The sequence below is a fragment of the Haliotis cracherodii genome, unplaced genomic scaffold (genome assembly GCF_022045235.1).
Source record: "Haliotis cracherodii isolate W230 unplaced genomic scaffold, xgHalCrac1.p SCAF_5, whole genome shotgun sequence".
NCBI lineage: Eukaryota > Metazoa > Mollusca > Gastropoda > Lepetellida > Haliotidae > Haliotis > Haliotis cracherodii.
The window spans coordinates 28,881,679-28,907,044 of record NW_027266308.1 but is presented as its reverse complement, the minus strand read 5'-3'; the positions used below and the strand labels follow the sequence as shown (position 1 = coordinate 28,907,044).

The 25,366-nt window shown below is 40.1% G+C and overlaps 1 protein-coding gene across 1 annotated transcript in view; it reads left to right on the top strand.

Annotated features, from left to right (window-relative positions):
* LOC139442824 (uncharacterized) overlaps window positions 1–25,366 on the top strand; it is a 121,980-nt gene that overhangs the window by 76,449 nt on the left and 20,165 nt on the right. The window contains exon 21 of the mRNA XM_071223720.1: window positions 4,579–4,666. Coding sequence (XP_071079821.1) covers window positions 4,579–4,666 — 88 coding nt within the window. The remainder of the gene's footprint in view (window positions 1–4,578; window positions 4,667–25,366) is intronic.

Genomic DNA, 25,366 nt, shown 5'->3' with positions numbered 1-25,366 from the left:
CAACCCCAACTGTGCCATCATGACCATAACCCCAATTGGCTGCCATGATCCTACATATACAACCCCAAATTATATGTTTTCTTGTCATGACCATTCTGTAACCATCTCGGTTCGCCCCAATTATGTTTCTAGGTTTGTCAACACCATACCCGTGTTCGTGGGTTTCACCAAAGTGGTAAATGTCTGAGACCTGCATCACTTCGGGCTTTCCTCCCACATTAAGCTGACACGCCGTGAATACTGTTAAAAGCGGTGTTAAACCCAACTCACTCACTCACTCACTCTGTAACCATCTTTCTTGCCACCAAGGCTCATCTCATAACCTACCACCACAACTTTTTTCTATAACCCAATATCTTAACACTGACCCCAATCATTGAATGCTTCTCTGCTTCCTCAACCTTCTACACACTCCCATCCCCTCCCTCTCCTTCATCTCAACTCCCAAAACATTCAGTAACCGTTTATGGTTCTACTCATGGTCTTATTCTTGACCAGTTAATTTGTCTCTCTTCAGACTAAGGAGTTAAATATATCCCAAAATAAGGATTCAAGGAGCCATCATGAATGGAGGGAGCCAGTAGAAATTACAAGGCACTGAGTTTCTCTGTTGTGTTGGCTTTAAAAAGTACATATCTATAGATCTTACACTGCTGTGTGGTTGTCCTACAACATAACTGTGGCGGATAATGAGCAAGCGGTCAAAAGCTAGGCTAGCAAGCGCCAGGTGCTGAGAATGATCCCGCTAGTGACCGGGTTTGTTATAATATTCACCCTTAGGACAGCAATGTTTACAGGTCCTTACAGTGTTGTCACTACCCCCCTGTGCAGTACAGTCACCCAGTGCACTCAAAACAACCCATTCGTCTGATGGTAGATGACTGGATGGTGGAAACCCGAATACGTACATACACATACATGTCAAAACGTGTGGTGTCACCCTGGGCTAGTGACTTAGTTCAAATGTGCCTTTGTTCACCAAGCAGGCCCATACACAGCTTGGGTTGTATACTCCCCAGGGAGTTTAGAATAATAACCGGAATGGAAATGGATCCACTGGTCGAGGAACAAGAAAAACTGCATTTGAGGAGATACTGGTACCTGGATACCTGTGGTAAATGAGATATGATATGATATGATATGATATGATATGATAACTGCAACATCAGCAGTTGATTTTCATATATCAGAAAGGTGAGGTGAGGTGAGGTGAGGTGAGGTGAGGTGGAATTGAGTTTAATGTCGCGTCCAAGATTATTGCACTTATATAGCAATGTCCATGCACACGTGTGTGGGTGTGTGGGTGTGGCTGCTTGTACTAATCCGGACTGATGCTGATTTATAGTGCTAGCTCACTGAGATACCAATATGCCACAGTTTAACATGAATATCCCACTTAGACACAGTATACTGACTCCGAGCCGACCAGTCCTTGTTTTAGCCCCTTGATGCCGAGCATCTTTTAACGTCTTTTGGTATGATGTGGCCGGGGATCGAACCCCGGAGCTTCCGCTCTCCGGGTGGATGCTCTTACACTAGACCACAAACTATATATCTGAAAGAGTGGAATAACAAGTTGAGTGAAAAACAGTCAACTTGATATGCTGGATGTTCTTCACTACACTGGAGCAGCCTTCCACAATGTGATTGTAGTGACTGGTGTAAAGTAAAGTACATGTTGAAGTATGGGAGTTATGATCACCCACATTATCACTTTGTGGAATGGGCCTAGGGGTGTCAGTCATTTGTAGGATTCCTTTAATAAACAACCTCTTCAGTAAACATTTTCATAATTATATTGTTTTATTTTTTATGTTTGAGGGTGGCATCATCTAGGGGAGGGGTAGATCTCTCAAAAGTGTAGGAATTAAATTTTTTATCCTATATTGAAGTTTCAAATGGCTGACTACAATAACTTGGACAGCAACAAATATTCCAGGATAACATATAATTACTAAGAATTGTAAAATAAACCATACTGTATTGACAAGTTTGGCTTTCCTACATGTATTTAATATGTATCACAATAGTTTAACTTCATATACTCATATTGACCAAGATAATGTACAGTGTAATTTTTCTGAAATAACATGTCCTTTCTGTACCCAAGAAAAAAAAATAAAGTGAAAAAAAAGAGAATCGTAAAATGGGTCATCAAAATGAAACAAGAATCAGGCAAAGCCAGTGAGTGGTCAGTGTATCGGTATGCATAGTTCAAAGTGTATTGGTATGTGTAGTTCAGGGTTGTTCAGGTCATCGGGTACGACTACTGTAAGTCCATGTTAGTGTAAGCTTCACGATGTTAAGATTGTGGAAGTGAGTCCATGGTAGGGTGTCATGCGGAGTGTGCAACATCTTCATTCATGTCAGTCAGAACCCCGAGCTGCAGATATTAGCAACATCTAAAGCTGAAATCAAGCACCTGTTCTGTACGTAGAAGTTGTTTTCACGAACCAGTTCCCCTTTGGTGGTACGACATCATTTGCTAGATCGTAACCACTTGTTGACTTGACAGGTACATTCCTTACCATTGTATCAGCAGCATGCTAGTTTGTTGTGCTGTGTTTTCATTGTAATCGTGCTCTCTATATTTAGTCAATCAGGCTGTTATTGTGCAAGAAATCCTGTTTTTTGTTTGTATCGCAGCTAGGTTCCCCTGGTGTATTTGTTGTTTATAAACAACATTTGCTACCTGTAATGACCTTGCTTATCATTCAAACTTTTTGAAATGCAATAATTTTTTTGTCCATAACAGCATTGAGGCAATTACCATCAGATGATGAAGAAAGTAGGTGTTTGAGTTGGTTGTTGTTACAACCCATGTTGTTTAGAACTGGTGTCAAGATCCAGAGGGTGAATAGGTCTTCAGCAACACATGCGTTGTAAAAGGCAACTGTGCTTGTCATAAGAGGTGACTAACGGAATCGGGTGGTCACGCTCACTGACTTGGTTGATGAGTGTCATCGTATCCTAATTGCATAGATCGATGCTCGTAATGTCAGCCAGTGGATTGTCTGGCACAGACTTGATTATTTACAGACCATCGTCATATAGCTGGAATATTGCTGAGTGTGGGATTAAACAACAATGTCATGGCAGTGTTGTTCATCTAAGGCAAGGCAATCCACTGTGCAGAGTTGTCTCCTTTTTTATCATAAGCCAGAATCTGATGCTTGTTGGTTCGAATCCCAGATTCACACTGATAATGTTTGTCAGCACCATGCCCATGCTCATGGGTTTCACTAATGAGTAAAACATCAAGGACCTCAAACACTTTGGGCTTTCCTCCAACGTTAAACTTGTCAGGCGATATCAGAACATATTGTCATGCCCTATCAGATTGTATTGTCATGCCCAATCAAACCATATTTCCATGCCCTATCAGATCATATTGTCATGCCCTATCAGATCATATTGTCATGCCCTATCAGATGGTATTGTCATGCCCGATCAAACCATATTTCCATGCCCTATCAGATCATATTGTCATGCCCTATCAGATCATATTGTCATGCCCTATCATATTTACATGACTTTGTGATGGCTATGAGATCATTCTGTTCTGCCCAGTTAGACCTATTGTCATGCCAAATCAAACTGTATTGCCATGCCCTATCAGAACACAATGTTACAGCCATGACCATCAAACCATATTGTCATGCCATATCAGATCATATTGTCCAAGCAAACCATATTGCCATGCCCTATCAGAACACAATGTTACTGCCATGACCTTCAAACCATATTGTCATGTCATATCAGATCATATTGTCATGCCATATCAGACCATATTGTCATGCCCTATCAGATCATATTGTCATGCCATATCAGATCATATTATCATGCCATATCAGATCATATTGTCATGCCCTATCAGATCATATTGTCATGCCCTATAAGATCATATTGTTATGCCCTTTCAGATCATATTGTCATGCCATATCAGACCATATTATCATGCCCTATCAGATCATATTGTCATGCCATATCAGATCATATTATCATGCCCTATCAGATCATATTGTCATGCCATATCAGACCATATTGTCATGACCTTCAAACCATATTGTCATGTCATATCAGATCATATTGTCATGCCATATAAGACCATATTGTCATGCCCTATCAGATCATATTGTCATGCCATATCAGATCATATTATCATGCCATATCAGATCATATTGTCATGCCCTATCAGATCATATTGTCTTGCCCTATCAGATCATATTGTTATGCCCTTTCAGATCATATTGTCATGCCATATCAGACCATATTATCATGCCCTATCAGATCATATTGTCATGCCATATCAGATCATATTATCATGCCCTATCAGATCATATTGTCATGCCATATCAGACCATATTGTCATGCCCTATAAGACCATAGTGCCATGCCCTATCAGATCATGTTGTTTCATACTTATTTATTTTCACATTCACAAAGTTAAACATGGACAGGGATCTTCTGGACAATATCTGTTTAGAAATGTATTTCAATCCCTGGTCACCATGGGTCTTTTAGCTGGAACACCCACGATTATTGCCAGTGTTTGAAATGTATTCATCTTTTCTGCAGTGACCACTGTGTGAAGGAATGGGACTTGTCAACAATGACGTGTGTCAGAGCTCTTCAAGGTCACAAGGGACCTGTCCGAGACGTCAAGGTAAGGCCTTCACTGGAACTACGCTAGTCAGACAACTCATTTTCTAGTCCATTCAAGAAATATGCAGCTGGAAACAGTCTAGTTCAGAACATCCAGATGGAGCCTTTCTGGAGTTAGCCTAGTTCGGGACATCCAGATTGGACCTTCTCTTGAGCTAACCTAGACATCCAGACAGATAGGGCCTTCTCTAGAGCTAGCCTAGACATCCAGACAGATAGGGCCTTCTCTAGAGCAAGCCTAGTTCAATATCTCAACATTAACAAATCCTTCACAATAAGACATCACAATTTCCTTGCATCTGGCCATGAAGTCAAATGAGAGAATGAAGTCTCTGTATTTGATATACCTGGGCAGAGAGATATCCATGGCATCTGAATCCTTAGAGTGGTCAGAGATGTCACCGTGTAACCACCTGTTGTCCGACTAGTTATCAGAATTAATTTCCCATATTCATGATTGTTTTGTTCTCACATTTGAAAGATCAGCAAGTATGAATTGAAGCATCGATGCTCATCTGAAGTATCTTGCTCTGAAATGTCATGTATATATTTCCCAAGACCCCTGATGGCTTAGTTACCTGCATTGTGTGATGTAGAGAAATGTGAGATAGATATAGGGAAGAGCTTGGATGCTTAAGCCTTTTGGTATAATATGAAGGATAGCATGGTTATCTGAACATCTTTTGGACTTTCCCATAACATCATCTTTGATATCCTGCTGATATGGTAAACTGTGACCAGCTATGATTCTAAATACCGACAACAACACTAGATGAAAGCATTCACTCAGAGTCGGAGACGAGTGCTGTATGTCAGCAGCTATAATATCACAGTTATACATGTACCCCATTTTTCTTTTAGTCACGAGTGTTTGTCGTAACTTGATGTGTTTTCCCTGCCGCTATTCCAAATATCTCATGCCACTGATAGACACATTGCTCTGTGGACTTATGAGGCGCAGAACGTATATCTCGGTCTTGCTTATCTCCCTTTGTAATCAGCAAATCCCGAGCACAGGTGTGGACAAGATGGGGAAAAAATGCTACAACTTCAACATTTTTCTGAAAGTTACCTGAAGGTAGAAGTGGTATGTCTGGCTTGGGTAAACAAGCTAGCATGATGTGATTGCATAGCAGCAGGATCCCCACCTTGCTTCCACCTGCACAATCTGACATCAGCCATATGGACATTGGAGTCAGCCAATCAGATGTCGCAACACAGATCAGCATTGGGAAGCAGCCAATCAAAATGGCTGTTTCTTCAGAGGCCAATCAGATGTGTTGGTCTGTGTTTTTGTGAAATTGTTGAAACCACATGGTTACACTTGAGTGATAATTACTAGAAAGAAATTGGGAAAGGATATTGCATGTCTGCTTCATATGTCTGTCATTGAGGATGTGGAATCAAATTGAAATTAATAAGAGGAAAAGAAATTTAACCTAGTTACTGTGGTTATGAACTGGGTTTTACAGAAATGTCTTTTTTATGACCGATAACATTAGCCGTTGCTCCATCAGAAAAAACAGATGATCAGGCCAATAGAGTGGCAGTCATTACTCTGATTCTGTGTAAATAAATTACACCGACTGCTATCCATGTGTTGTCAATATATGTCATATTTGGACACTTTTATTTTTAGGTGAAAAAGTTGTTGTCACGGAAGGGAACATTTCAAAGATGTGATCCAAATTTTGTATGTTTTTTCCGGTTGTGTGCTTGTGGTATCATAAGGACATGTTGAACGATTTGTCTCAACCCAATGATTAAAGGCCAAATCTCTGTCCTTGATATGTATATGATTTGAAAGTTTCGAGTTAAAAATGTTCCTTTATTGTGTTGAACCGGTCCCTTATGGTAATGAGCTGTGATCTGCCCCCCACCTGTTATTGTTGATGGCAACATGTCTTGAAAATATTATCATTGTTGATGGACCCCCCTTTATATGATAATATTGTCCTTGCACATCTGGTGAATTTGTTAAATACAACAGTAAAACAGCATCACACCACAGCAATGCTTGATGTTTGTTGAATATTCGATTGTAAAATACTGCTGAAAGAAATCAAGATGGAAGTTTATCGGCAATGTTTATTAACGTTTCGGTTAAATTGTGAGCGAGAAATGTCGGTGTTGTGGGCAGGCTGGAGTCAAGATGTTGTCACCTGGTACTGATTGGTTGGAAATTTATTTATGCGAATGTTTAACTTTTTATGGTGAGTTTCCGAGTGTGTTCTGTGTTAGGAACTGTGATTGACTCAGGTGCCTTCCCTAGGCCCAACAATGTGGTCGCCAAATGCAAAAGTTGGTGAAACCTCGAGCCCTGACTTATTCCAGCAACACTTCACATGTTATTTTGATAAATACAATATGATACAAGTTTACAAAATTGTTTATAAGCCTGCCTCCGAATTAACATGTTCCACGTGTGCGTGACAGACAATGAAAGTCATAATCAACTACCTCTGGTCCATTCAAAGACCCTGCTGGTGCGACCAGTCTTTGTTGGAAGGTAAAGGAAATTATGCTGGCCAGCCGACCAAACAAGTGTTGGCTTGATAGAAGATGTTGGTAGATTTCCACTGCCACTATATATGGAGCAGAGCCAGAATAGTGTCAAAAGAGGTACCGGGTGTTTGGAATTTATAGATTCCTCAGAAAAGAATAATTCATAGATTGCATAGGGGACTGACCTTTTTAGATTCTTGGAGCATGTGGGATTCGTAAGATAAAAATGTTGTTTGATCAAGGTTACAACATACAAGGCCTTGGTAGAGTTATTGAAAAGTTTTATGTAGACATGTGGAGGATGTTTCCAATTTTTGATGCACCAGATATCAAAATGATGTCTGGTGCAATTCCCTATTTTGACTTGTACCACATGTTCCCATGTTTTTTCAGGTGACCAGTTGACTTGCCTTTGCATGTGTTTGTGATGGGTGCCGCTGGTTTGCCCACCTTTTCGCAAACACCTGGTATAAACACATGCTCGTGAAATAGTTGGATTTGGTCAATGTGCTCTGCTTTTAGCAGAGATTTCTTATGATTATGGAATGGGTTTTGTCGCATTTATTTATTTGGAAAATTTGTTACCCAAAAGCAAATTGTTCACTAGAGATGAAACAAAATGCATTGTGTGTCTCTGGACATACAAATACATGCTGTGATGTAGTCTTTCATACAGACCCTGAAACAAATATATCCAATACAGCCCATGCAAGTTGGAGTTCATTGCCATTGCATTGAGTACATCACTGTGGTCTGATACTCATCCCAATAGCCATGAATACATTGGAGTAGCCTTGAATACATTGCAGTAGCCATGAATTCATTGCAGTAGCCTTGAATACACTGGAGCATGTAAGCCTTGAATATATTGCAGTAGCCATGAATACATTGCAGTAGCCTTCAATACATTGCAGTACCCCCGAATACATTGGAGTATATAAGCCTTGACTATATTACAGTAGCCATGAATACATTGCAGTAGCCATGAATACATTGCAGTAGCCTTGAATACATTAGAGTAGCCATGAATACATTGCAGTAGCCTTCAATACATTGCAGTACCCCCAAATACATTGGAGTATATAAGCCTTGACTATATTACAGTAGCCATGAATACATTGCAGTAGCCATGAATACATTGCAGTAGCCTTCAATACATTGCAGTACCCCCAAATACATTGGAGTATATAAGCCTTGACTATATTACAGTAGCCATGAATACATTGCAGTAGCCATGAATACATTGCAGTAGCCTTCAATACATTGCAGTTAAGCCATGAAGACTGTAATTGTCCATGTTGTTCACTTTACTTAACAAATAGAACCCCATGGAGTTTCCAGTTAGAACTGATTCCAAGCAACCAATGATAGCCAGCCATAAGAGCTGACTTCATGGATCGGGTGGTCGGACTTCCGTCATGTGGCTGCTGTATTGCTTCGTTTAATTTATGAGTAAATATATACATATGTAAATAATATTTTTGTTTATGATGACGTTTATCCAAACCCAAAATCTAAGATATAAATATAAAGTGTTGTGAATGTACAACCAGAATGATGTGACCGAGTGTCTTAAAACCCTATCTCCTTACATTAAATGTTAAAATTTGAGTTAAAAAAAATATTCTTTTAAGCTATCACATGGCTAATCATGCACCAGGAAATACCATGGATAGCAGCACATCAGCAAATGGGAGATGTAGACGATAGGGTGGTTTCAAATTCAGAGAAAAAAGTTGATTTTAATTACAAAATGTCAGCTTATTGCACGTGCAGCATTCCAGTTAGGTGTTTGTTTGGTGTGGGAGAGACAACAGCCAGGAGAGGCGATGACAGCCCAAGGAGGGAGGCCAACATGTAGGGGCAGAGTTAACACCCTTGATGAGGGGAGGAGTAGACGGAGGGAACAACATCACTGTCGTGTAGTAAACATTATGCACGTGAGAGTAAACAATATGCAGAATGTTAGAAATTTGAAAAATAAACTTGTGGTGAGACATTGAATATGCAAAAACTGTCTGTTATGCACCATGTGCAGGATGTAAATATTTTATGAAGGAAGATTTTTTTTAAATATTTTTTTATGATTGTAGAAGGGTAGAAGGGTTCAACTGTTTAAAGAAGCTGAAGTAGTAACTAAGGTTTGATGTGTCACCGTCAGCCATGTCATTGACCTGTAAAGATCCAGGTTAGAATAGGTCTTCAGCAATACATGCTTGTCGTAAGAGGCGACTAATTGGATCGGGTGGTCAAGCTCGCTGACTTGGTTAATGCATGTCATCATATTCCAATGGTGTGAATCAATGCTCATGATGTCAATCACTGGATTGTCTTGTCCAGACTCAATTATTTACAAACTGCCATCATATGGCAGAAATATTGCCAAGTGTGACGTTAAACAACAAACAAACAAGACAATATAAAACAAACATTTCATTCATTTAACTCTTGGACGCTATTGCTTCAATCTCATTAAAATCAGATCTTAGTGGTCACTACCAAGATCTCAGGATATCCCATTATAGGTCATGTCAGAACAACCGTTTACTAACTTTAGAAGTGACTGACAAGAAGTCGACATTAGCCAACCAGACGGCACTAGTTTCAAACTGATGACTTCCAATCCAGACTATGCTATGAAATATATTTTGACCACGTTTTTGATTCAAAGCCTGGTGCTCGCTTTTTAGGAGAAGGACTGGTCAGCTCAGAGTTAGTATACTGTGTCTGAGTGGGGTAGACATGTTAAACTGTGGTAGGGCACGTCCGTGGGCTGTCACTATAAGAGTGGCATTAGTCTTGTACACACACACACACACACACACACACACCGCACCGCACCGCACCGCACCGCACACCACACACGACAAACCACACACCACACCACGCCACACCACACGCAACATTGAACTCAACGGTAAACCCAGTTAATATAACTTCACCTCTGTGCTAAAGATTCTGGTTCAATTCAACACACAGGGACAATGTGTGAAGCCGATTACTGCTCTGTAACGTCCTCACTCATGATAGGACAAAATCATTGAAATACCACGTATATCACCGCCATAGTGATATACAGGTATATCTGTTATTTGCAACCACCATGCATTGGAATGACATCCACGCCAGCCCTCACAGCAGGCCACCAACTACAAACCCATACCACCTCGTACTCCATGGCATAAAGTTAGGAGCCATGTCAGTTATGCAACTCTACACAAGTGTGCTTGCCACCAAAACCACAAACTCTGTAGGGTCGTCATTAGCTCAGGCCTCCCGCCCCAACAGGTGTGTAGCAATGTGCAGAACAAACTAAGGAGTCAGCAGTGTCGGCATGCGCCTCTACACACGCTCCGTCTTGGTGACAGCCTACACGTGCACCATGTTTATATATTTACAACAGCCTCACAGAAATATTTATTTCGCTAACTAATAATTATTTTGAGCACTGAAATCTCGGCAGATACCGTGACCCTCAAGTTAAATGTTTTAAGATAAACCGATTTTTTTGTCAGATTGCTGTAAACCTGGCCGTGTACGTAAATTGCCGTAAAATGTTTGTATACTAAGATAAGCGTTGAGGTAAACATATAGAGAACAGGAATGTGTCAATGTCTTTAAAGAACTTGTATCATTGTTGATTATTTCTGTGTATTTATATAAAAAACTATTAATATACTCTCAAAACGTCCAGATGAGTGCTCCAATCCGTCATTGGATATTTTATTTAGAAGGAAAGAAATGAATTGAGTGCCCTCAAAGACGACACAAGTTGGCTCAGATTGATGTGTTGAGGTTAACAAGCATTTTCTTATAGGTTTTAGTACAGTTGTTACACATGCTGTTGAAAGGAAAAGTTTTAGAAATTGTCCTCTTTAAAAAGTACAAGCCGTGATGCATGCATAACATTAGCAGTTCACTTTTGTAGAAATACTTTGTTTAATCCTTGCTTCTACTTTCATGTTTATTGCTGTACAACATGTGGCTTTTAGATCATAAAAATCAAAGATGATCTTAACTGAAACTAAATTAAAAGGATATTTAAAGTTTGATGACTCTCATGAAATGTCAGAGATAGTGATTACGGTCACTTAGCCATGACCACAAAAATTATGATTTACAAGAATTTCTTTACCTCTGACTGGATTTGTGAGGAATGTGAAATTGTATAGTCACAGAAATATCTATTATCCACTGATTTGGAAAATATTACTTTTTTACAAAAAACCTTTTGAGATTTCCATGCGTGTATGACTAACACTCATGACTAAGACCAAAATCAGTGTGTTTTGACTGTCAGTTTTCCGTGAAATAAATCCAGTTTTGGACATAACATATTATCACTGGTTCTTTGTGAAGATTAACAGGCCATAACGATTACATGTTGCAGCAAGGCTATTGAATGTCCTACACCTCCGAGTGTTAATCTGTGAAGAATCAGCCGTCAGTTGGTCTATCTCCAACACCGATTCGTCTCCTTGAACATCGGCCACACTGACGGCTGGTGGTAGTCGCTTTTTGACTGGACTTCCATGCTGGCACGTGTCTGTAGGGCAACGGTGATTCACGCCTTGCGGTGGCCAATGTCGTGGGCAGGATTGTTTTACCTCATTTACCTCCCTTGAAGATACCACACTTACCCCCATCATACACCCAAAACACATTTGCACCACATTTTACTACAATTTGCATTTGTCATTTCCCCGTGTAAAAAATCAGCTAGTTCGGCACCATGACTGTGGAATGTCTGCATTTATTTTTATCAAACTCAGCTTTGGATTTTTTTTGAACAGTTAAATGGATTGTGTAATAAAAGAGGTTATAGACTGCTAGGTTAGTCTAAACATAACCTGGCAGATTAGTTTGTACGTGTAATTGACTTGCCTTTGTGTGTGTTTGTGATGGGTTCCCCCGTTGGTGCAGGATATGCTCACCATTTCGCGAACAACTGATGTATGTATCATCACTATTTGATAGTGATTCATAAATAGATGCTTTTGGCTGAGATTCGTTAGGAAATGTTTTGTCGCTTTTATTAATAAATTATCATGAAAGTAGAAACAGGTGACATTTTCTGAAAATGAGAATCAATGTTGGACTGATGCCTGTCAAATGACTTTCTTCACTGATTTGTGGTTGTTTGCTTTCTTTAATGCAGTACTTTCCATGTCAAAAGTAAAACAACATTACCGCCATGTATTGTGATCGGTGATTCTGTTTGGTTCATTTCAAACTTTCCAAAGTGGCAGTGCTTCATTGTAAATCTTTTGCTTGTTAAGTACTAGCTTATTGCATTCTTTCGCACATAGTGGACTACAGATGTTATATGCTTATGCTGACTTGGAGTAAGTCTAATTCCCTTAACATTTAATTGGCTTTGTTAATTATCATGAATTGCAAAAGGATAATTGGGGTAATTAGTATTGTCCACAAATTGTGCCTGAAGTGTTTCTTATCCCATGTGAGGCACATTTTGTGTTCCCTGTAATGCATAAAGCCCACTTATTGTCAACATTTTACACCATAAGTGTTTTCCATGAAGCACACTTTGATTGTTTCCTAAAATGCATGCAGCACACGTTGAGTGGTTCCTATAATGCATGAAGCACACTTTGAGTGGTTCCTATAATGCATGAGGCACACTTTCACTGTTTCCTATAATGCATGAAGCACACTTTGAGTGGTTCCTATAATGCATGAGGCACACTTTCACTGTTTCCTATAATGCATGACGCACACTTTCACTGTTTCCTATAATGCATGACGCACACTTTGACAATTCCTCTAATGCATGAAGCACACTTTGAGTGGTTCCTAATACATGAAGCATACATTGACATTTCCTATAATGCATGAAGCACACTTTGAGTGTTTCCTGTAATACATGAAGCATACTTTGAGTGTTTCCTGTAATGCATGAAGCACACTTTGACATTTCCTATAATGCATGAAGCACACTTTGAGTGCCTCCTATAATGCATAAATGACAATGGAGGTGCAGTGATTCTGTCCTATTGTTTAAAGAATTCACTTATCAAGTGGAAAACTATTTAATTCCCGCCAGTGTTTAAAGGTCACTTCAGATGTCCCTTCCATAGCATTGCTAATTGTGGTGTAAAATCAAACTAATTCCTATGATGGCTTGTAAGAAGCATCACAATGAGGATTGGTTGGTTCAATGTGGCTGACTGTGTCATATTCACTCATTTACCTAGTGGATGCAGAACACTAAGAATCCATCACACTGTTACAATTTTGGTGTTCATTGTATGCATCATGAGGTAGGAATGTTATTGTGAATGTAGCATGCAGTATGTTGGTGTTCATGGTATGCATCATGAGGTATGAATGTTATTGTGAATGTAGCATGCAGTATTTGGTGTTCATGGTATGCATCATGAGGTAGGAATGTTACTGTGAATGTAGCATGCAGTATTTGGTGTTCATGGTATGCATCATGAGGTATGAATGTTATTGTGAATGTAGCATGCAGTATTTTAGTGTTCATGGTATGCATCATGAGGTATGAATGTTATTGTGAATGTAGCATGCAGTATTTTGGTGTTCATGGTATGCATCATGAGGTAGAAATGTTACTGTGAATGTAGCATGCAGTATTTTAGTGTTCATGGTATGCATCATGAGGTAGGAATGTTATTGTGAATGTAGCATGCAGTATTTTAGTGTTCATGGTATGCATCATGAGGTAGGAATGTTACTGTGAATGTAGCATGCAGTATTTTAGTGTTCATGGTATGCATCATGAGGTAGGAATGTTATTGTGAATGTAGCATGCAGTATTGGGTGTTCATGGTATGCATCATGAGGTATGGATGTTATTGTGAATGTAGCATGCAGTATTTGGTGTTCATGGTATGCATCATGAGGTAGGAATGTTACTGTGAATGTAGCATGCAGTATTTTAGTGTTCATGGTATGCATCATGAGGTAGGAATGTTATTGTGAATGTAGCATGAAGTATTTTGGTGTTCATGGTATGCATCATGAGGTATGAATGTTGTGAATGTAGCATGCAGTATTTTGGTGTTCATGGTATGCATCATGAGGTATGAATGTTATTGTGAATGTAGCATGCAGTATTTTGGTGTTCATGGTATGCATCATGAGGTATGAATGTTATTGTGAATGTAGCATGCAGTATTTTGGTGTTCATGGTATGCATCATGAGGTATGAATGTTATTGTGAATGTAGCATGCAGTATTTTGGTATTCATGGTATGCATCATGAGGTATGAATGTTATTGTGAATGTAGCATGCAGTATTTTGGTGTTCATGGTATGCATCATGAGGTATGAATGTTATTGTGAATGTAGCATGCAGTATCTTGGTGTTCATGGTATGCATCATGAGGTAGGAATGTTATTGTGAATGTAGCATGCAGTATTTTGGTGTTCATGGTATGCATCATGAGGTAGGAATGTTATTGTGAATGTAGCATGCAGTATTTTGGTGTTCATGGTATGCATCATGAGGTAGGAATGTTATTGTGAATGTAGCATGCAGTATTTTGGTGTTCATGGTATGCATCATGAGGTAGAAATGTTACTGTGAATGTAGCATGCAGTATTTTGGTGTTCATGGTATGCATCATGAGGTATGAATGTTATTGTGAATGTAGCATGCAGTATTTTAGTGTTCATGGTATGCATCATGAGGTATGAATGTTGTGAATGTAGCATGCAGTATTTTGGTGTTCATGGTATGCATCATGAGGTATGAATGTTATTGTGAATGTAGCATGCAGTATTTTGGTGTTCATGGTATGCATCATGAGGTAGGAATGTTATTGTGAATGTAGCATGCAGTATTTTGGTGTTCATGGTATGCATCATGAGGTAGAAATGTTATTGTGAATGTAGCATGCAGTATTTTGGTGTTCATGGTATGCATCATGAGGTAGAAATGTTATTGTGAATGTAGCATGCAGTATTTTGGTGTTCATGGTATGCATCATGAGGTAGAAATGTTACTGTGAATGTAGCATGCAGTATTTTGGTGTTCATGGTATGCATCATGAGGTAGAAATGTTACTGTGAATGTAGCATGCAGTATTTTGGTGTCTTTAAGGTGGGAATGCAGTTTGCAGTTTAACCCTTATTGTGAATTCAGCATTCAGTATAAAATAATATTCTTAACGCAGTTATAATATAGCATATATCTTTTGCGAATGCAACTAAGAGTATGTTTCCTAAATGTAATTACTTGTTATCTCATTATGAATGCAGTGACTCTCATTAGAACGTGCAGCCCACATTTCCTGTAATTACTGCAAGGGCTGATGATTGTGGAAAGAGATATCACTTGAAAGGAAGGGTTTGTAGACGTTGTTGGTCATCACAGGGCTCGGCTACATGGCAGGTTAAAGTGGGCTGACAATTTCCAGATTGAATTCTTTCTTTGAAAATTTGATATTTTGATGATTTAGAAAGATGGCAAGGGAGAAATCCAATTCTGATGGATTGTCTGAAAAATGAAATATATACCCCTTAAGACTGCTCCAAGTGGTAGACCACCTGACACTTAGCTGGGAATCCTTAAACACATGTCATCACTTATACCCCAGCACTTGCTGCTAGGTTTCTACCTGAACTACTCCTGGTATTATCTGATAGCCGGCCCACCCCCTCCGAAGCCAGACACCCCACTGTATGTTCCTCCCCGGTAAGGCTATCAGAGTCTTTGTCCAGACCATGCAGCTTTTGTTTCATATGGTGTTTACAGGTTTGTAGCCTGTCATGGTCTGCAGGTGTCATCAGGCAACGACTGTTATCTCCGATTTCACCATCGTGCCAGGTATTTGGCGATAAGATCATCGAGAAAGGCTCGTGGGTACTGCAAGGGTTGTGTTTCTCTCGCCTCTCATGAGATCCCTGAGCGAGTAGTAAGTGTCAAATCCAGGGTGATAGGTCGCCCTCGTTGATTGTGTGAGGGGCTCTCCTGCCTACAGACCTGCCTTAACCTTGCTCTTAGGAGCAACAGTTTGAATTGCAGCCACTGAATGAGATAGTTTGTAATGTTATGTGAAACAATAGCTGTCGGCTATAGTCCTCAGGAGGAGATCGTCCACCAACTCCCCTTACACATACTAAGAAACTGATCAGAGATCAGCTTACATACCCAATGATTTATGGCTATACTTTCTTTGTGTTTTCCAGCATTATGTCATTGTTAGATGGTCGTGGATTGTGACTGACTCCGGGAGATGATGTCCTTGAGGAGGTCCGCTCTTGCCCTACCCCCAAGTCAGCACCCCCCCACCCCCCTTCCCCACCCCCTCCTCACCTGACATTCCACTGTCAACCACACCTATTTATCATGCTCTTAGCAAATTCCACATCTGTCAAAATTCAATACAAAATTGATTACAGCTCCTCACAGTGAAACAGTAGTTAGCCGACTTGGGTTTCACAGTTATGGACTTGTAAAGTAACTGAAGCTGAAGGAGGGAGATATGTCTTACTCCCGTCCCAGTGTTGTGCGGAGCTTGCTCCTTATGTACCTGTAGCGTATAATGGTGTGGTATATGTACCTGGGAGTTGGTGTCGCCTGACGGGGCTGTTACAAGCCTGTCACCTGTGTACAGCAGTGTGAATGCCATTCTCAGGTGGCCAGCACACCTGGACAGGTATGACACACACCTGGAGAACTGCCTGCTCGGACCCTCACAATTAGATCTCAGTAGACACTACAGTCTAACAGGACCTAGGAAATAGGATTACTCTCAAGCAGTATCAGCTGCCTGGTGGTGGCTGAATGACCCTGAATGTCTCATTAAGTAATAACTTTGCAGAGTCATTGCAGATGTTGACGAGTGGGATAAGGCTTTTTGATGTCTTAAATGTGCCATTAGAATATTTGGGGGAAAATAGACATATTTTATAATAATTCATGGATTGGCCATGGACAGTTTGCCAAAAGACTGTGTGAGATTAGAATAAATGTTATATATTTAGAAGGCTTTCTTTGAGAGGAATTACAAAATGGCATCTGTTTCCATGTAGTTGCAATATTAAAGAATAGTGCCATAGTGCTGTAGCTGGCCTGGATATGTAGTTACAGTTTAAAATGTTAACAGTGATAGCCACTTATCAAAAGCTGCAATCAGCATTGATATTAAAATAGTTTCTCTGTATAAAGAATGAGGACTAATCGATGAATTTCATACTGCTAACAACATTTCAACAAATCTTAATCTGAATAAATAAAAAATCAGATAAGTTTGTCCTTTTTTTAAAAATTTACTTATTTATTTTTATGATTTTATAACATTATGAAGACACATTTATTCTGAGTTTTAGCAAATTTGATCTGACAGATTCTGAAAAAAATGAGAGAGGAAAGCAATGTCTTTGTTATGTGGGCTAACATGCCTTTCAGGATACTTGAACTTACAAAGGTTCCAACTTTGGCCTTGAGACTAAAATGTTTGAACTTTTGTGAAATTAAACTTAACTAAAAACTCAAATGATCCATCAAGGTTAGTTTGTAAGATATTGCAAATACCGTATTCGACGTAATAAGCACCCAGGGTGCTCTCAAAATTAGAAATAGGGGGCTCTTTTTAGAATATTATTTTGGTGGAAAAAAACAGAGTTGAAAGAACGTAAATTTTGTGGTTTGTGCTGACAGCCTGAAATGTTTATATATGACAGATATATTTTTCTTTCTTTTTTAATTGCCCATAATAAAGGGTGCGAGTGCGTTTTATACACAAATAAATAAGTCTTGTGTACATTGATCAATCGGAAGGGGTGCTAACTGAGAATGTTCACTAGCCAATATATCAGCAAATATCGCTGTGGGCACTTATTAGAGCTAATACAGTATGTGATGAGTCCCACTACTAAACATATATGTCAAATTTAATTTTACTTTGAAAATAATTACTGTGTCAAATTTAATTTTACTTTGAAAATAATTACTGTCGACAAACAGGTTATTCAATATGGCTGTTATATTGGTGTCATCATTGGTTGGAACAAGCTTGTAATATGTCAGCTTCATCCATGCAGTAGCTTCTAAGAATACGGTGTTTATCACAGACAACAAAGAAGGGACGATGGACAAACTGACTATGACATATTAAGCTCACTTGACTTTCAGTCAGGTGAGCTAACTTGGAGTTGCCCATCAGTTTTGGTAATGGCCAAATTTTTGCCTATCATTTGATAAATTTTGCATAATGTTATTTAGACATGGATTGTTGGCCAGTAGCCCATCAATGTTCAGAACTTGATTTCAGCCTGTAGATGAAAACCAGTGATTACAATATATAACTCAACATGAGGTAAATTAGTTGATAAGTAGAGTAGCTTGTCCAAATGTAATTAATTCATGATTATAAACATAAAATGAGTTTTGTAGATGGACAATGTTTTTCCATCTCAAAGGATTGTTGTGTCTGCAGTGTACCAGCCTTGAGGGGCTGCCAGGGAGATGAGTAGCCAAGAATCCTAGCTTGTCTTAGGAGCAGACTAGTCCGCCTCCGTGATCTAGTGGATAGGGCGCCTGGCCGTGCCATACCAAAAGGTGTTAAAAGAGGGTACTTGTTGTTACCCTGGCTCTTGACATTAAGTGGATAGAACAAGAAAGGGTCATGAAAAGCACTGTAAGTCCAGACTGATGCTAGCAGCCACACACAAACATGCAGGCATGTCTCAAGGATGGACATGACTCAAGGATGGTATGCCTAAAGGATTGCATGTCTAAAGGATCGATGGACATGTCTAAAGGATGATATGCCTAAAGGATGGCATTACTAAAGAATGGGCATGTCCTTAGGATGGCAGGTCTAAAGTATTGCATGTCTCAAGGATGGCATGTCAAAAGGATGGTGTGTCTAAAGGATTGACATGTCTAAAGGATTGCATGTCTCAAGGATTGTATGTCTAAAGGATGCACATGTCTGAAGGTTGGCATGTCTAAAAGATGGTATGTCTAAAGGATGCACATGTCTGAAGGTTGGCATGTCTAAAGGATGGTATGTCTAAAGGATGCACATGTCTGAAGGCTGGCATGTCTAAAGGATGGCATGTCTAAAGGAAGGACATATCTCAAGGATGGTACATTTAACAGATGTATCACTACTGCACAGCCAACGGTGACACCATCAACCACTTGGCCTACCATGCCTTCCTTTTCCTTCCAGGCTCGTCACTGCAGCCTTCAATAGACTTTGATGTTTTATGCAGAACCAGGGATGGAACAGGTCTCAAATGTTTAACTTCAAATCTGATGAACCGACACCAATGAGGCATGGTTCACCATGGGACACGGCCAACTAACATCAGTGGCATTCGGTGGAAGTCCGATTTGACTTGAGTCATGAATCTTACATTATATCTTTGGGATTACCTGTCTAAGCCCTACACAAACCAGATAACATGAAGTTCAAGTTATTAATGATTTACGGCCTTTCATATCCTTCTGTAGCTCTGTTAAGTTATGGTGGTATTTCCTGGCCCATATAGTCTCCTATCAACCAGTTTTGATAGATTTCGAGTATGTTTGTCCGAGCTATGTTGATGAAATCTCCCTCTGTTTGTGAAATATGCCTGTCTGTAATTTGATCTATGTGTTTCTATTGTGCTGTATAAAGCACCATGTTTGTATCGCAGCACACATGCATCAAATAACATTCATGCACACCTGGCAAATTACCGCACAAACAACAAGATATGAATTTGTATCACGTAGAGCAATGCTTTGTTGTCCACGGCAATTCATGGTGTTGTATTCTAGTAGAGTTTTCAGCCTGGTCCGGGATAATTGATTAGAAATATGAAAGTGACCAAGATTGTGTGGGACAGGGGTAATTCACAAGCAACAGGGAGTGAGACTGTTTTTCTAGTGACTCAAACTCATATACCCCATAGCAAGCCAACCATTGACAGGTGAAGCAAGATTAGATATATTTTAAATTGTAACTTTCCTGAAAGCTTGACAAGCTTTAAGGATGTTGCCATCATAAAAATGTACTAAAATATGTATTAACATTATTTCTTTACGGTGTTGGACTTTCCATGTCATTGTGCATTATAAAGCTCATTTTTCCAGCTGACTGCACGTGGATGTAGCGATGTTTGGGGTGTGGCTTGACTCGGGCTCAGTGTGTTGGGTACAATGTAACTTTCTCTGACAAACCTTATTAAATCTTGTGACAGGTCAAGTGTCATGGTGTTTATCGTCCTTAATTCATTTTGTGATCTCAGTCAGATAGGGCCCCATCCTTACCCCATCCAGCTGGTATGTATGCAAGTTCGTTGTCTGTCTTATTATAGAACCTGCCTGCTTGGCTTTGATCCCCTCTGGATAGCATTCAACATCACAGCTTTTACAAATTTTCTCATATTTCAAGATGACAGGTAAGCCCTGCTGGTAGATAACAATCATCCCGAGATTCACACCATGATGAATGCGTGATTATTTCCCTGTTCCTGGCATCAAAGAAGGACCATGAGCAGCATCAGTGAGGTCTAGGATATCAGTAGCCAAGACAAACTGTCACTGTATTGGTCTTATCTTCTTCAATCTCGGAAAGGCGTCCTACCTGCTTCCCTCCACCTTACTTTGATCATTGCAATGACTCGGACTACCGACTGAGTCCTATTACGGAAAGATGTACTGGGTAAATCCCTGCCTTCACTCAGGCAGTGTTCACACCTTAACAATTAGCAATATGATACAACATAAATCAGAGGTAGTCAGAGCCTCGCCGAGACGTCCACGGGGATGATATGACGAGCGGATGCTGTTAAGGTTGTTACAGAACAGATTGGTGGGGATACTAAATATCAGGACCAGTCAGTCTGAAGAAAGACACATCTTCTCATTTCATTATTTTCAAAGGCCTTCTATGTTCAACAGTCTATTGGGATTTGCAGGATGCTAGTATGTCAAAGTAGCTTCCAGGGTGCTGTTTCACAAAGTGATAGTAATGCTACTTAGTAAAAGTCGTAAGTCTATGTTAAATTATGAGTGCGGCGTTAAACAAGAAACAAACAACAAACTGTGACAGTGGACTCTAATGGCTAGGCCTGATACACACCGTGCCATGGGTTTTACTGCTATAGGCCAGATGACATTGTGCAGGATGTCATCTTAAACTTGTGTATTGCTGTATGCCGTGTAAATCCCATTCAGGCATCCACGTCATGCTACAGTTTACAATTTGTTTTTTATAAATGTTTATTTATGTCTTTTTGCACAAAAAAAAGTTAAAAACTTACATCATTATTAGTGTAAAATGTGCATCTGAACATTTGCTATAGGTGTAAACTGTATGACTAGATGACAGTGGTGTAAACTGTATGACTAGATGAGCGTGGTGTAAACTGTATGACTAGATGACAGTGGTGTAAACTGTATGACTAGATGACAGTGGTGTAAACTGTATGACTAGATGACAGTGGTGTTAACTGTATGACTAGATTACAGTGGTGTAAACTGTATGACTAGATGCCATTGGTGTTAACTGTATGACTAGATGACAGTGGTGTAAATTGTATGATTAGATGACAGTGGTGTAAACTGTATGACTAGATGACAGTGGTGTTAACTGTATGACTAGATGACAGTTGTGTAAACTGTATGACTAGATGACAGTGATGTAAACTGTATGACTAGATGACAGTGGTGTAAACTGTATGACTAGATGACATTGATGTTAACTGTATGACTAGATGACAGTGGTGTAAACTGTATGACTAGATGACATTGGTGTTAATTGTATGACTAGATGACATTGGTGTAAACTGTATGACTAGATTACAGTGGTGTAAACTGTATGACTAGATGCCATTGGTGTTAACTGTATGACTAGATGACAGTGGTGTAAATTGTATGATTAGATGACAGTGGTGTAAACTGTATGACTAGATGACAGTGGTGTTAACTGTATGACTAGATGACATTGGTGTAAACTGTATGACTAGATTACAGTGGTGTAAACTGTATGACTAGATGCCATTGGTGTTAACTGTATGACTAGATGACAGTGGTGTAAATTGTATGATTAGATGACAGTGGTGTAAACTGTATGACTAGATGACAGTGGTGTTAACTGTATGACTAGATGACAGTTGTGTAAACTGTATGACTAGATGACAGTGGTGTAAACTGTATGACTAGATGACAGTGGTGTAAACTGTATGACTAGATGACATTGATGTTAACTGTATGACTAGATGACAGTGGTGTAAACTGTATGACTAGATGACATTGGTGTTAATTGTATGACTAGATGACATTGGTGTAAACTGTATGACTAGATTACAGTGGTGTAAACTGTATGACTAGATGCCATTGGTGTTAACTGTATGACTAGATGACAGTGGTGTAAATTGTATGATTAGATGACAGTGGTGTAAACTGTATGACTAGATAACAGTGGTGTAAACTGTATGACTAGATGACAGTGGTGTAAACTGTATGACTAGATGACAGTGGTGTAAACTGTATGACTAGATGACAGTGGTGTAAACTGTATGACTAGATGACAGTGGTGTTAACTGTATGACTAGATGACAGTGGTGTAAACTGTATGACTAGATGACAGTATGGTGTTTACTGCGACTAGATGACAGTATTGTATTGACTGTAACTAGATGACAGTATGGTGTTAACTGTGTGACGAGATTACTGAGTGGTGTTAACTGTATGACTGGATGACAGTATGGTGTTAACTGAGTGACTAGATGACATTGATGTGAGCACCGAGCACCCAGGATCTACACCAGCAGCTAGAGCGGTCCTTGTCACAGTATGGTGTTAACTAAGTGAAAGATGACATTGATGTCACCACCCAGCACCCAGGATCTAAACCAGCAGCTAGAGAGGTCCTTGTCACAGTATGGTGTTAACTGAGTGACAAGATGACATTGATGTGAGCACCGAGCACCCAGGATCTACACCAGCAGCTAGAGAGGCCTTGTCACAGTATGGTGTTAACTGAGTGACAAGATGACATTGATGTGACCACCCAGTACCCAGGATCTACATCAGCAGCTAGAGGGTCCTTGTCACTGTATGGTGTTAACTGAGTGACAAGAAGACATTGATGTGATCACCAAGCACCCAGGATCTACATCGGCAGCTAGAGAGGTCCTTGTCACAGTATGGTGTTAACTGAGTAACAAGATGACATTGATGTGAGCACTGAGCACCCAGGATCTACACCTGCAGCTAGAGGGTCCTTGTCACAGTATGGTGTTAACTGAGTGACAAGATGACATTGATGTGACCTGGATCTACATCAGCAGCAAGAGAGGTCCTTGTCACAGTATGGTGTTAACTGAGTGACAAAATGACATTGATGTGACCACCGAGCACCCAGGATCTACATCAGTAGCTAGAGGGTCCTTGTCACAGTATGGTGTTAACTGAGTGACAAGATGACATTGATGTGACCCTTGAGTACCCAGGATCCACATTAGCAGCTTGGGGGTCCTTGTCACAGTGTGGTGTTAACTGAGTGACAAGATGACATTGATGTGACCACCCAGTGCCCAGGATCTACATCAGCAGCTAGAGAGGTCCTTGTCAGAGTATGGTGTTAACTGAGTGACAAGATGACATTGATGTGACCACCAAGCACCCAGGATCTACATCAGCAGCTAGAGAGGTCCTTGTCACAGTATGGTGTTAACTGAGTAACAAGATGACATTGATGTGACCACTGAGCACCCAGGATCTACATCGGCAGCAAGAGAGGTCCTTGTCACAGTATGGTGTTAACTGAGTGACAAGATGACATTGATGTGAACACCGAGCACCCAGGATCTACATCAGCAGCAAGAGAGGTCCTTGTCACAGTATGGTGTTAACTGAGTGACAAGATGACATTGATGTGACCACCCAGCACCCAGGATCTACATCAGCAGCTAGAGAGGTCCTTGTCACAGTATGGTGTTAACTGAGTAACAAGATGACATTGATGTGAACACCGAGCACCCAGGATCTACACCAGCAGCTAGAGAGGTCCTTGTCACAGTATGGTGTTAACTGAGTGACAAGATGACATTGATGTGACCACCGAGTACCCAGGATCTACATCAGCAGCTAGAGGGTCCTTGTCACAGTATGGTGTTAACTGAGTAACAAGATGACATTGATGTGACCACCGAGCACCCAGGATCTACATCAGCAGCAAGAGAGGTCCTTGTCACAGTATGGTGTTAACTTAATGACAAGATGACATTGATGTGACCACCGAGCATCCAGGATCTACATCAGCAGCTAGAGAGGTCTTTGTCACAGTATGGTGTTAACTGAGTGACAAGATGACATTGATGTGACCACCGAGCACCCAGGATCTACATCAGCAGCTAGAGAGGTCTCTCCTGGGACCAGTGAAGACAATCCTGATAGATAGAAGTATGCAGAGTGTTGGAGATAGTGGTATCTGGTTACTAAAGGAAGGATGTGTATCTGAGCCCACTGCACTGTGTGTGTGACAGGGGTGAAGCCAGGGATAAGCCGGGAGCATCTACAGCTCTACCTTCCATACAGCCGCGATCCTCAACAGGTGTTGGGAATTACCAGAAGCTTAATATAATTGTGCCACCTGTGAGGAGGATAGCACCACCGCCGAGCTCCACTGCGGCTCAAGTTAGCCTTCTTTCTTACCTATGTCTAGTTAGATGGCCGATAAGACATTACCGCCACTCAACTCAGGTGAAAGATGGCGCAGGTGTGCGGTCTCAAGTGCAGTTTGGAATATCCATATAAAAACCAACAAATCAATTCAGAATGTCATCGCTTATGAACTGGGTACATTTTGCTGGGTCGGAGATAGCCAGTTGTGAATGGAATGTTATTTAACTTGGAATAGGTTTTGAAATTTAGGCTGGATGTTATAGAGGGGAATATCCTAGTGTTAGGGCCATGTGCTATCTTAATGGAGCCCTATTTATATTCATAAGTTAAGATTGTCTGTGGTTAAATCTGTGTCGAAATCTGTGAAATGTTGGAGATGTGTCACTTCCCTCAATTGCGACTTAAATAGAAAACATACTGATAATAGTTTATGTAAATAGTTGACGGTTAAAAACCTGAACAAAGTAATCGGCAGTTTCATCAAGTTGAAGCATGCGGGAGTGATTGATGATGGGAGATTGTGTAGATCATGTCTATTTTCATAGATTGGTCTACAACAAAGGCCATTGATACTGTTTC